The 12,750-nt window shown below is 38.6% G+C and overlaps 1 protein-coding gene across 4 annotated transcripts in view; it reads left to right on the forward strand.

Moving 5' to 3' along the window:
• TBC1D9 (TBC1 domain family member 9) overlaps positions 1 to 12,750 on the forward strand; it is a 43,524-nt gene that overhangs the window by 18,420 nt on the left and 12,354 nt on the right. For all 4 annotated transcript variants that reach the window (XM_042829738.1, XM_042829741.1, XM_042829739.1 and 1 more), the window contains exons 5-13: positions 103 to 364; positions 1,633 to 1,840; positions 3,981 to 4,187; positions 5,790 to 5,960; positions 6,405 to 6,555; positions 7,961 to 8,175; positions 9,932 to 10,049; positions 10,912 to 11,197; positions 12,455 to 12,584. In XM_042829738.1, coding sequence (XP_042685672.1) covers positions 103 to 364; positions 1,633 to 1,840; positions 3,981 to 4,187; positions 5,790 to 5,960; positions 6,405 to 6,555; positions 7,961 to 8,175; positions 9,932 to 10,049; positions 10,912 to 11,197; positions 12,455 to 12,584 — 1,748 coding nt within the window. The remainder of the gene's footprint in view (positions 1 to 102; positions 365 to 1,632; positions 1,841 to 3,980; positions 4,188 to 5,789; positions 5,961 to 6,404; positions 6,556 to 7,960; positions 8,176 to 9,931; positions 10,050 to 10,911; positions 11,198 to 12,454; positions 12,585 to 12,750) is intronic.

A 12,750-nucleotide genomic window follows, 5' to 3' on the forward strand; every position in this document is an offset into this window, starting at 1 on the left:
TGCAAGAAAATTTCAAGTGAATACATTTTATAGTAACTGGAAGGTGAATGCTTTGGAATATACTAACTTTTTCGGACTGCGTTTTTGTTTGCTTCTGTTCAGCAAAGTTAGTTATCCGTTGGGTTGATATCACTCAACTTGAGAAGAATGCTACTCTGCTCTTCCCTGATATGATCAAAGTGAGCACCAGGTCCAGTGAACACTTCTTCTCAGTATTCCTTAATATCAGTGAGACGTTTAAACTAATGGAACAGCTTGCCAATATAGCTATGCGACAACTTTTGGACAATGAAGGGTTTGAACAAGACAGATCATTACCCAAACTGAAAAGGAAATCTCCCAAAAAAGTATCTGCGCTGAAACGGTGCGTAGCACTGACCCTTACTCGTTTGTTTCTCCTCATTCTTTTTACTTAGATCATTCTGTAGAGAAGCTTTAAGTTTTCTAATGATGCTGCTGTGTAGTGTTATTCAAAAAGGAAAGGAATGATTGGTTCTAGATGGTGGCAAAAGGTGTGGAGTTGTTTAGATACAATTAGTCGGTCTCCTGTTGAAATAGGAACAGGAAAATATACAAATATGCAGAATAGGAGAAATATTTGAGTCGTGTTCTCCTTTGTTCAGAAGCTCTTTTATGTATCACTTGACACAGGCTGCATTAGATAATCTGTTGTAAGACCTGTTCAAGAAAATATGTCTAACGTTCATACTTGGTCCTCCAGCTGGAATTTAAAAACTATGTTGGGTGATGAATTCTGTCTGGAACTTCTTATGCTGTGTGGTATACTAAAATGGTCAACATACGGAGTTGTAATCAGTCTTTCCCTGTATTTCTCACTGTTTTGTGACATCTGACATGTATTTTATCTCTGAAATATGCCTACTGTTACTTTTGTTGTGTAGACCTGTAAAATTGCAGTGTTCTGCACTAAATGTGTTAGCAAGACTGAATCTTGAAATTATTAGAGTATAGCCCTACAGACTCCATTGTATTAATAAATCAACCTCAGAGTAACAATTTTAGGATAGCGTTATGTGGTCTCTTATTTAATAATCATAGAATCATTTGTGTTGGAGAAGACCTTGAAGATCGCTGAGTCTGACTGTTCTCCTCATGCTACACGTCCAATGCTGAACCATACTCTAAGCACCACATCCCCACATCTCTTCATTACCTCCAGGGGTGGTGACCTGCCTTGGCAGTCTGTTCCAGTGTCTAACCACCTTTTCTCTGAGGAAACTTTTCCTTGTACCTAATATCCAAACCACCCTTGTTACAATTTGCAGCTGTTGCCTCACGTCCACTGGGTTCACTCCATGCACAGATAGAAAATAGGACCAAGTGCCATAAGATCACCTAGTCTGTTTCTTTTGAGAAGTCAGGGTCGTCGTTTCTAACTCATTTGGAGTAGGTTTCTTCTTCTTATGTAGTCTTAGAATCTCCCAGCAAGGGAGCTTGTATACCCCTTACAAACATACTACTTATGCTATTTGCTGTATGCTCAGTATTAGTAACTGAGTTGTATGTTGTAGGTAATATGCAGCAGCTTACGTAAAATATAATTAAAAAGTATTATCTATTTCTTAGAACAAGAGACAGTTTTTTATGGTGTGTTTTTATGGTTTGTTTTAGGGATCTTGATGCCAGAGCAAAGAGTGAGAGATACCGTGCATTGTTCCGACTTCCCAAGGATGAGAAACTGGATGGGCACACAGACTGTACCCTGTGGACTCCGTTCAACAAAATGCATATTTTGGGTCAGATGTTTGTTTCTACAAACTACATCTGCTTTACTAGTAAGGAAGAGAACTTGTGCAGCCTTATTATCCCTCTTCGAGAGGTAATTACTTGAAGATTAGTGGGGCAAAAAAATCAAGTAATACTATTTTGGAAATTGCATCATAGCTTTTTTTTTTTTTTTTCCCCCACTGTTGGAGAAAATCTCATCTGATTAATTTCCTGTGAGCATCTATTCTGATGTGTTCTGTGTGATACTTAATGACTGTATGTATCTTAGAACTAAGCTCCTACTACTAAAATTCCCTGGGAGGTTTCCCTGTCAGATTTCATGACCTTCAAGAATCAATCCTCTTGCATAATTTGCTTTCTGTTTCATGTTTCTGTGGTATACTTGTGTCTCATAGAGTGGGTAAGAATTCCTAGGTAGGTGAGTAGGACTTCCTACTAACAAATCGATCAGGTAAAACCTGATTGTGTTAGATGTACAAAATATTTGTAATACTAATGAATTCAGTCCTCTCTTAATATGGACAAATTTGAAATCATTTATTGCTGTACTTGGAAAGCATTTGTAAATGTTTAACAAATGAGCGTAATGCTCTTTTTAAAGAGAATTGCGTAAAGTAGATTTTCAGTAAAAATAATGCAAGTTAGATGCAGTGGGGAAAAAAAATCATACTGGGGAGGTTTTGTATAACTGACTTGCTTTGTGGGTTGATGGAGAAATGTGTAGTCTTGAGAGTATTAGCAAAGCTTATCCAAGCAAGTTCAGTTAGCAGATCTGAGGAACCAAAACAAATCGTATTTGTTTGGAAACCTTGAAGTACCACTTCTACATGGTGTGTTGCAATGACCTTGGTTATTTGAGAAGAGGCACTTGATTATGGTTGCACTGTTTGTCTGGAATTCTGAGGGAGCAACGGTCCTCTGAGTAACCGGGTAGAAGAGGGAACAAAGTCTGCATTTGACAGGGCCCCTTTTTCTGTAAGTGTGTTCAGCAACTGATTTGATAACCGTAACCTCAGCAGCACGTGATTTGAAGCAGCCCGAAAGCTTAAACAAATAGTTGAAGAAAGAAATGCTTTGGGTTTTTTTTGTTTGGCTTTTTTTTTTTTTGTGAACATGTAAGGTCTCAGCACCAGCAAGGAGAACAGTAACATATGGTAGTGCCAACCATTGAGATGATAAATCAGTTTTGTTAACAACTGAAAGGGAAGCTTTCTGTTTCATTAAAGCTTTGCCTCTGACCCAGTGTTCTGTGATGCCCTGGAATGGTTTTGACACAGAAGTCAGTGGCAAAGTATTGATTCAGAAATGGTGATTGGAAAAGATTTTAAATAGCTGACTGTGCTACTCGCTGCCCCACTATGTATAGTCTTCAAGATCAGCACTTGAGGCACCTGTGTCTACTTGAATGTACATAACATGGGTTTTCAGCTGTCACTGTAGCAGAGTTTACTTACCATGATGTTTGACCTCTGCTTCTATAAATTCATTTGATTTGCTGCTTATGCTCATGCAGTTCTTAAGAAGAGTGGAAATACAATGCAGGAGGAATTACTGGCTTCTTTCATGTTAATGAGGAGCTGTAAGAGATTTGTAGTTCACAGAATTAAACTGAAGTTGGTGGAACAGAGAAGTGAATTAGGATCTGAGCTGCGCACTGAAGCCTTTAAATCCATTTTCAAGATAATACTGTGCAAAGCATTATCCTTTTAGCTAGAGAAACGTTAATATTATAGCACTGTTGTCCCACACAGTTTGGAATTCAGTTAGATTAATGACAAGCTTACTAACAGCTGAAGGCCAAACAAGCTGCCATGTGAGAAGAGAGATAGCAAGATGTTGATAGATAGATATGTTAGCAATAAAAAGTAAGTAAATTTTTCTGCTGATTCAGCCTCTGCTAGTGCTGGGGACCAGGAGAAGGATTTTGAGGGTCCTACAGAAAGCTCATAGAAGAAATGTTATTGTGCTGCCTCTTGTAAGATGAAGCCTGGGGAAAATAAATTAAGCAGAAAAAAAAGGAGTTTTGCTGGAGAATGTACATAAGCCAGTTGTAGGGAAGTAACAGTCTTTGTCTTCAGGCTTCTGAGTCTGTTCATCTGTGTCCTGTTTTGCAGTGGAGGGATGCTGATGATACAGTGGAAAAAGGACATTGGGTTTATTGTACTTACATTGTTTCTTAAAGCAAGCAGCTTGATGATAGAAGATGTTAAGGTGCAGCTGTTTCTCCTTAGGTGACAATAGTGGAAAAGGCAGATAGCTCCAGTGTGTTGCCCAGCCCGTTGTCGATCAGCACCAAAAACAGAATGACATTCCTGTTTGCCAACTTGAAAGACCGAGACTTTCTTGTACAGAGGATCTCAGATTTTCTGCAACAAACCACTTCAAAAATATACTTGGAAAAAAATATGTCCGGAAGCTATATCAGCTCTGATGATGAGGTATGTAGAGGGGAACGTGACTAGCTGGTTACAAGGAGGTTTTAACCAGTGCAGGTTAACAGGGAAGGTGACGAAAGTCTTGAACTTGCTCTAAGGCCACACTCTGGGAACTGAAATGTTACTTTCTCTGTGCTACTGCTTTTAATAGGCTGTACTATTAAATGTTGTGACTGGAATATCTTTTTCATGATGAACGTGAGAGAATTCACCATTGAAGTGGAAATGAATTTAACTCCTGCTTTCACATTGCACAATCACAGTGCGTCTCTTCAGAAAGTAGAGTGGTTATCTTACTGTTTAACTGAGTATTGCTTTGACTTATCCAAGTCAAAATAATGGTGAAATTTCAGTATTTTGGAGAAAATACTAGTTAATATTAAAGTTGTTATGCAGGTCTCTAACAGCTAGATCTGATACTTTGATCATTCAGAAGAAAGATGTTTGAGATGGCATGTATATTCTTACTGAACTTCACAATGTTTAAATGAACAAAATAACCCTTTTCTGGGCATCGATGTTCTGTATTACCTCCTTATATTCCCATGCAAAGTAATTTTTAAAAGATGTAGTTAAATGATTTTTTCTTAGGCACTCTGAGTAGCTGCTGAATTCTTAGGTTTTATGTGTGAAATTTAGGTGCATCGTGTCACAAACTTAGCAAATCTTTTAAACCCAGAAAGGCCTAGCAAGCAGAGAAGACTTAGAGGTGTATCGTGTTGGATTTAGGTAGGTAGTCCTCACATTACAACTCTCTATGAGTTTTGCGCTGAGTAGCACTACTGTGTTTGCCGTATAAAACTTCAGTCAGTTTTTGACTCACTTGATTAGTGGTGAGGTATGATTGGTGTATTCTTATAGTTGTTATATTCCAGAGCACATACATGTATGTGTCTGTTTTGCTTGTGTTTTACCCTAGGTGAAACTTTCTTTTCTACCTACTGAATTGTAAAAACAAATGAGTAGTTATGGTCATTGTTGTTATGATTAGTAATATGTCTACATACATAGACATGGCTGACCACTAATTGCAGTTCTAGGTGTACAGTGTGAACTGCAGTATGTGGTCTTACTGTAGTAAAAGTTTTCAAAGCAGTTTGGGAAGTCAAAGTTCTGTCTCCCAGTTATTTTTCTTTCAAATAACAATCTTTGTTTTCTGTGCTGAATAGTCTGTAACATGACTTTCTTTCAGGTAAGGGTTGCAAAATAATTTGTCTGCATAAACATGTTTGAGTGCATCTGTACATACACACAGATGTGTCTGTGAATCTCCAATTCTGGACAGCCAAGGAGCCACCTTGGGACTTACGTGATGTTGACAGTAGACCAGGGGAACTCGTGTAATGGACAGGGTGTACTTAAAGTTAACACTACTTAAATAGGATTTGAATACTTTTTTTGTTTTGTTTTGTGAGCTATTGAGGAAACTGGAAACAGTTACATTATTCTATACTGGTTTAAACTCCGCTGCTTTGTGCTCATTGAGATTTAATTTCTTCACTTGGAGTTGGCTTTTAGCATATAGAACCTGATGTAAAAGAAGGTAAAAAGCCTAGGTTCAGGCTTAAACCCCATGCCTGTATTGTTTATGACTGGTTTCTACAGGTGTTTACAAGATCAAATAGTATTGTTTCTGCCAGCACTCATAAAAGCCTCAGCTCTGAGTCAGAAGGAGAACGACAGTTCAATCTCAATGGCAATGGCATTCCAACAGCAACTCAAGCTTTAATGACTATGTATCGACGGAGGTCACCCGAAGAGTTCAACCCTAAACTGGTAAAAATATCTTGAGCCCTGTGCTTGTCTAAGAAAAGCTGTGTTTACTTTAGAACAAATTTGAGCCAGGAAAATTTCATTCTGCCACAGTAAGGTCTCTACAACAGGCAGTATTAATCACCAAAATACAGCATTACATATGCTGTTGCTCTACCAATACAAACTACTTTGCTACAAAATAAAACAAAGTTGGGTGTAAATCAAGGAGAGTTTGCATGCCTGTTCTCAAGTTCAACTGCTTCAAAAGTATTCTTTTAACAGCAAGGTGTGGAAGGATAGGAATTAAGCAGAGGGAGAAGGCAGCTCGTTAATAAGTGAATGTAATCAGGTTATTTATTGCTTTCTTTATGAATTAAAACACAACAGGCTTTTAGCTCTTTGCATTTCAGTGGGGCAGGTAGAAGGAGGAGCGACATCTTCGTGTGTTTCTTTCATTGCTGTTAGGCTAAAGAATTTTTGAAAGAACAGGCCTGGAAGATTCACTTTGCTGAATATGGCCAAGGAGTGTGTATGTATCGTACAGAGAAGACTAGGGATCTTGTGCTGAAGGGCATTCCAGAAAGCATGAGAGGAGAACTCTGGCTGCTGTTTTCAGGTATGTATTTGTTCAGATGAGGAATGTGGGCTATAAGCAAAAGCGTGAGAGGAGAGGGGATTTTGAAGATGTTTAAGAGTGTTGTTAAAAAGAAAGCAAAAATGTTCGGAGCAAGTAAGGCCATAGTTGTTAACAGGCACCAGACTGGTTTAGGCAGTCGTTCTGTTTAGACAAGAAAATAATCCTTTTTTCAAACAAGGCTCAGATAATTAATGAAGAATATAAAAAAGCAGAGTGTATACTCTGCTACCAGAAGTCAATAATCTAGAGGCTTCCAGATGTTTAACAGCCATCTGCAGGCCTGCTTCGTGTTTGTTATCATTTCAGAATCCAGTTATACTTCTGACCTTCACAGTAAGCTTTTGCAAGGAATTCCTAAATATAAACTTGTTGCTGTGCCTCCATGTGGGAAACGAGAAGAAAATTTTCTCTGTCTATTCATACTTTCTGTGCCATCAAGGATTTTCTGTACCTGTGTCCCTTTAAGCATTTCTCTTCAAAGCTAAAGGAATTTGTTTTAATACTGCTTGCATGGAAATTTGTCTGTGCATCAGATTTTCTTCATACCTTTACGCTTTCTTTATGCCTTCTCTAGTTCTGTCCTTTACTGAGATAGTTTCACATATACTTGAAAATGTTTACAGTATGAGCTCACCAGGAACTTTGTATGACGACATAATTAAGCTTTTTTTAAAAATTTCTTTGCTAATAATGCCTGATCTTGGATATCTTCTCCTTACTAATGGACATGAAAGGGATGTTTTCAGGAAATGCATGCAGGAATGGACACATCTGTCCTGTTGAAGTCAGCAGTGAAATCTCATAGCAGCCCTGTGAGCGTGTAACTGTGTCCCTAAGACAGGTTGAGTGCCCTGCTCCAAATGACAAGACATTCTCAGGAGGGGGACTAAAGCTCAGCAGTTCCTCTCTCCTCCTTTTTGGAGGATGCAGCTGAGATGCTGTGTTCTGTGCAACCGAGCATAATCTATTCCCTCCTTAGGGCAAGTAGCTTTCTCAGGCATGTTTTGAGTTTAGGATAATGAACCCCAAAGCCAGCTGCAGAGAGAGCTCGTGATACCAAGTGATGGAGCAGCTCTTTTGTTCTTCGTGTTTGCCTTTTCATCTTACATTAAAGAGGGACTTGCTTTTTTTTTTCCCTCCTCTCCTAAACTTTGATATTAAAATGTCTAGAGTAGAAGACAAGTAGAGCTACTCTCAGTCATCTCTGCATTATCCTTTTTTTTTTTTTTTTCTTAGATCACCTTTCCAAAACGAACGTTTCATATTTGCTTGTTGAATTTTAAAGTTGATGTTCAAGATGAAAGGATAGCAGACGATGATCATCATGGAATGTTTTATCTTCTAAGCCTTGTTTTTTCTTGTGGTTTTATTCTCCCACACCCAGGAGCCATTAATGAAATGGCCACTCATCCTGGCTATTATGAGGACCTAGTGGAAAGATCAATGGGGAAGTATAATCTTGCTACAGAAGAAATAGAGAGGGATCTGCACCGCTCCCTCCCAGAACACCCTGCTTTCCAGAATGAGATGGGTATTGCTGCTCTAAGGAGAGTGTTGACAGCTTATGCTTTTAGAAATCCAAACATAGGATATTGTCAGGTAACTGAAATATCTTAGCACTCCTTCAGTTTCTGGAATTCCAGTTCTTTCCTTTTATTCCTTGTTCTTCATTTGCACACGCTTGAGTAGTTAGCCGTGGAAGTTCACTGATCACAGCATTTTAATGTTAAGTGCCAGTGCTGCAGAACTGTAGCAGTGCTGAGGTCAGAGGGATTTGATGCAAGGACCTGCACCAGCAGAAGCATTTGCAGTGCGCACTCAGAGCTGCACGTGGTTTTCTGTAGACATGTTTTCTGCCTGTAAATCTGGAGACTGGGCAAAAGTGCACTGCAGGACTGAACAGAAAATGAAAATGAACCCAAGGAAGGTTCTTTAGCTGCTGTTAAACAGAAAAAGGCTTTTAATTGCTCGTCTTTGAATTTTGGCCTACTTATTGAATACATTAGTCCACATTCTCAATGACATAATTAAATCAGGGGAAACAAACAAACAAAGGTACAAAATACTGCTGTGGATGTACTGGTACAATTAATGCTGAACAGAGTTGTTATTCCTGTGATTCAAGTGTGTAGTTTCTGGTCACATCATTATTTCTTGGTACATAATTTTAACAAATCACCTGGGCCCAACCCTTCCACCCAAATTTTACCTATTTTTTTCAAGTTTCAGGAAACTCAAAATCAGGAGTGTTAGTGAAGAAGCTTGATTAATTCTGACCACTAGAAGTTTAGATATAGCATGAGTAAGTGAAAATACAAACAATTCTAACAGTACAATGAATTATTTGATTACAAATAAGACATTAAGTGTTAGATAAATAACCTTTTTAAAGGCTGCTTAACAGAAGAAGAAGGGCACTGTGTTTCTAGTTCAAAAAGCTGTTAGGGTCATTGTATGTAGCCTTGAGACTTGGTTCATGGCTTTTAGAATGCTGATTCATGGTTACAGTGAGAATTCAGGCCCTGAAATATTCCATATGTGGTAGACAAGGCAAAAGAAAATAAATAACTTCGATAGAGTTACAACGTTGAGTTTCATTTGAAACCTTAATTGCTATTTTAGAGTAGATAATGTTCAAGCTGGAGCCCTGAAATGTTAATGACTCAGGATCTGAAATGACCAGCCAATTCTTAAAGGCATCAAGAGGGAAGAAAATGGCACTGAAATGCTTCATTTCTTCAGACTAACAGAAGTCTAGTCACAGGATCTAAGCAAACAATTCAGAGGTCGTTATACAATGTTGTGATACTGGAAAAGGATGAAAACAGTCTGCAAAAAAAGCTGTCGAGAACAGTTAAACATGGATAGTAAGCAGAGTGAGAGGCTTATATTTCACTGTTAAGCTTTGGTTGGTTGTGACCAACACTGTTACAGACACCTGGCTCAGTGTCTTGTAGTGGCCGAAAGCATGTAGACTACCTGTACAAGCAGAAATAGATCAGCAGTCATCATCAGTGGACTAGGAGGCATTTTGTCTGTGTTGGACTCGGATTCCCTAACAGTGCTTATTTACAGAATGTTGTTAGCAGTGAAACTGGATGCTTGCTTATTTTTGTAGGCCCTTGATCATGCAAAGAAACCATGTTTTTTTTAAATATACATATGCAGTTTCATAGCTTAGAACTAATTAACTTCTGTCACTTATTTGAGGCTTTTCTGTGAGCACTGGGAAAAGTTTGAGGTCTGCAGGGGGGTTTTACTTAATTTTCTAAGAGTAACAAGCACTTGCCTGCCCACTTACTGTGCTAGATGTTAAAGAAACGGGTGAAGCAATTTGTATTTGTCCTTCTTTTAGGCTATGAATATTGTCACTTCAGTACTTCTCCTTTACGCAAAAGAGGAGGAAGCTTTCTGGCTGCTGGTGGCTCTGTGTGAACGTATGCTACCTGACTACTATAATACAAGAGTTGTTGGTATGCTATGAATTTTTTTCCTTCAAGTTGCAGTAGACAATGACCCAGCTGAGTTGGTAACAAGAACTGTTTGTGGCATAGAAGCTATTATGAATCCTCAATGCAAGACAGCTTGCTCAGAGAGAATAGAGAAATTGTCATAAGCAGATACTTTGCTAGTTAAAAGCTTTTTCAGCTATTTAGGGTCATGTGGCATTCTAAAGAGGACTGAAATGGAGAACATCTGAAAGATGTGGGAGGCTAAAATAGGTATTTTAGAAGATCCAGTTATCTGATTAGGGTAGAAATAGGAGCTCTGACAATTTACACTGGAGTTCTTCGTGTATTTTCACTTCTGATTTGCAAGAGCTGTTGCTGTTGGATGACAGTTTTCTTGTGTAAGTGAAGGTAAATGGCTCTTCGCCTTATCAGGGAGGCTGTCTTTGCTGTAACTCACGAATGCTTGAGATGTTCATTTTTGGACTGCTTAAGGTACTGATGTTACGATCTAGATATAACCAAGGGTTCTCTTAGAATAAATCCAAACCCTCACAGACAAGTCACCTTGGCTGCCTTCAATAACTGACACTGAAAAATACTATTCTGTTAGTAATACTGAGTACTAAACCACAGTATAACTTGTGTAGGTCCTAGAGCTAATTTAGCTCTTTATTAGCTCCTATGAAATCTGTAATTAAACCAACAAAAACTCACTACGATCTAAGTGAATCTATTTCAGTGGAAGTGAGAAAGTGCATATAAGAATCATGTAAAATATTCTTAATTTTTGTATCTGTTTATCTTCAGAGAAGATCGTTTTTTCCCCTAAATGATGCGTTCAGTTGCTCCCAAATTAATGAACGTTGAACTTTATTTTCAACAGGAGCGCTGGTGGATCAGGGCGTCTTTGAAGAGTTGGCTCGTGACTATGTTCCTCAGCTTTATGACTGCATGCAGGACTTGGGTGTAATATCCACTATTTCCCTGTCCTGGTTCCTCACTCTTTTCCTCAGTGTAATGCCATTTGAGAGTGCTGTGGTGGTTGTGGACTGTTTCTTCTGTGAAGGAATAAAGGTGATATTTCAGTTAGCACTTGCTGTCCTCGATGCTAATGTAGACAAGCTGCTTAATTGCAAAGATGATGGAGAAGCCATGACAGTCTTGGGAAGGTATTTATTACAGAAAATCAAACATCTTCATTTTTCTTTTTGCTTTCTTTTCTAATTTATTTTCTGTTGTCTTGAAGTTTAAGCCAGTACACTAAATGCAGATGTTCTAGTGATAGTAGTACTTTTGCACCCATGTGCAGTGCTCTTTATATCATCTTACAGTGATGTTTAGTGACTAACAAAAAATGTAAGTTAGTCTTTCAAGATATCCAAATAAATTTTCCAAACCTTGTTATAGAAACTGATCTGATTGACAGAAATAGTTTTGATTACTTCAGCTTTTAGTTACTGCTTTATAATTGCTTCTAAAAAAAAGCCTAGGTAGCAAAGGAAATTGTTTTGGGAATGGACTGAACGGAAGAATTAGGTAGACTCTTAAATGAATGAGTTTAGAGAAGGCTGGTGCGTAGGCTGGATGGAGTCATGTAATACAAAGTAATGGTGCTGTATGCAGTGTCCAATTTCCTGTCATTTGGTACTGCTAAGATTTCAAGGTGCTGCTGAGACTTTAAATGTCTTCCTGAGTAAGTTTTGTGAGTATCATAGAATTAGAAAATGGCTTGGGTTGGAAAGGACCTCAGAAATCACCTAGTTTCCAGACTTGTACCATGGGCAGGGCTGACAGCCACTAACACAGGCACTGTATCTGATTGCCTGAGGCCCCAGCAACCTGGTCTTGAATACCTCCAGGAGTGAGGCATCCGTACTGAATTTATTTGGAATTAGAGAAAAATGTGGTTGTCTTTCCTCTGAAATAAAAGCCCCACTGTTTACTGAGGATGTAAGCATTGTGCAGCTGCCACGTAGAAGACATTCACAGCAATTGTACCCGGGGGAATGACAAGTCATTTACAGCCCATTGCAGCAAGGTTGGGCAGTTAGTAGATGGGGATATGTAGACTGGAGGATGCTGATCCTGGTTCAAGTGGTATTCTAAGTGTCATACTTAATTTTGCATACTTAAACAGTCACAAAGACCAAATCAGTTCAGTGAGCTACATGTGAAGTATGACTAGCTACATTTGAGCTTTTTCTTGATAAAGATAATGTATTCAGAGAGCTACCAGAGCTCTGAGAAAGAGGAATGGCAGGGACTAGAATTTGGCAGGGTACTGATATTAAAAAAAAAAATAAAAATAAAAAAATTCATAATTTCATTTAATTAATCTCTTTGTTACCTTTATTCCATTAGCCCTAAGATGGGAGGGAGTGTAATTGAATCTTAGGTTTCTCATTTTGTTTTCTTGTTCTCACCAGGTATTTGGACAGTGTAACTAATAAGGACAGCACTCTTCCACCCATTCCTCACCTTCACTCACTGCTCAGTGATGATGTAGAGCCTTATCCTGAGGTGGATATCTTCAGATTGATCAGATGCTCCTATGAGGTAAGGTAGGATTTCTTAACAGGAATTTGCCAGTGTGCTTCAGTTCTGCTTTACTGTGTGGTTTGGCTTTGCTTGGAATGGGAAGTAGAAGAAAGAGATTCGCTCACCTCAGAAAACCAAAATAGTCAGATTGGAGGAGCTAGTCTGTCTGTTTGTTTTTTTTTTT

Source organism: Centrocercus urophasianus, unplaced genomic scaffold, assembly GCF_019232065.1.
Source record: "Centrocercus urophasianus isolate 14NV4802_14NV808 unplaced genomic scaffold, USGS_Curo_1.0 seq_32, whole genome shotgun sequence".
Classification (NCBI taxonomy): domain Eukaryota; kingdom Metazoa; phylum Chordata; class Aves; order Galliformes; family Phasianidae; genus Centrocercus; species Centrocercus urophasianus.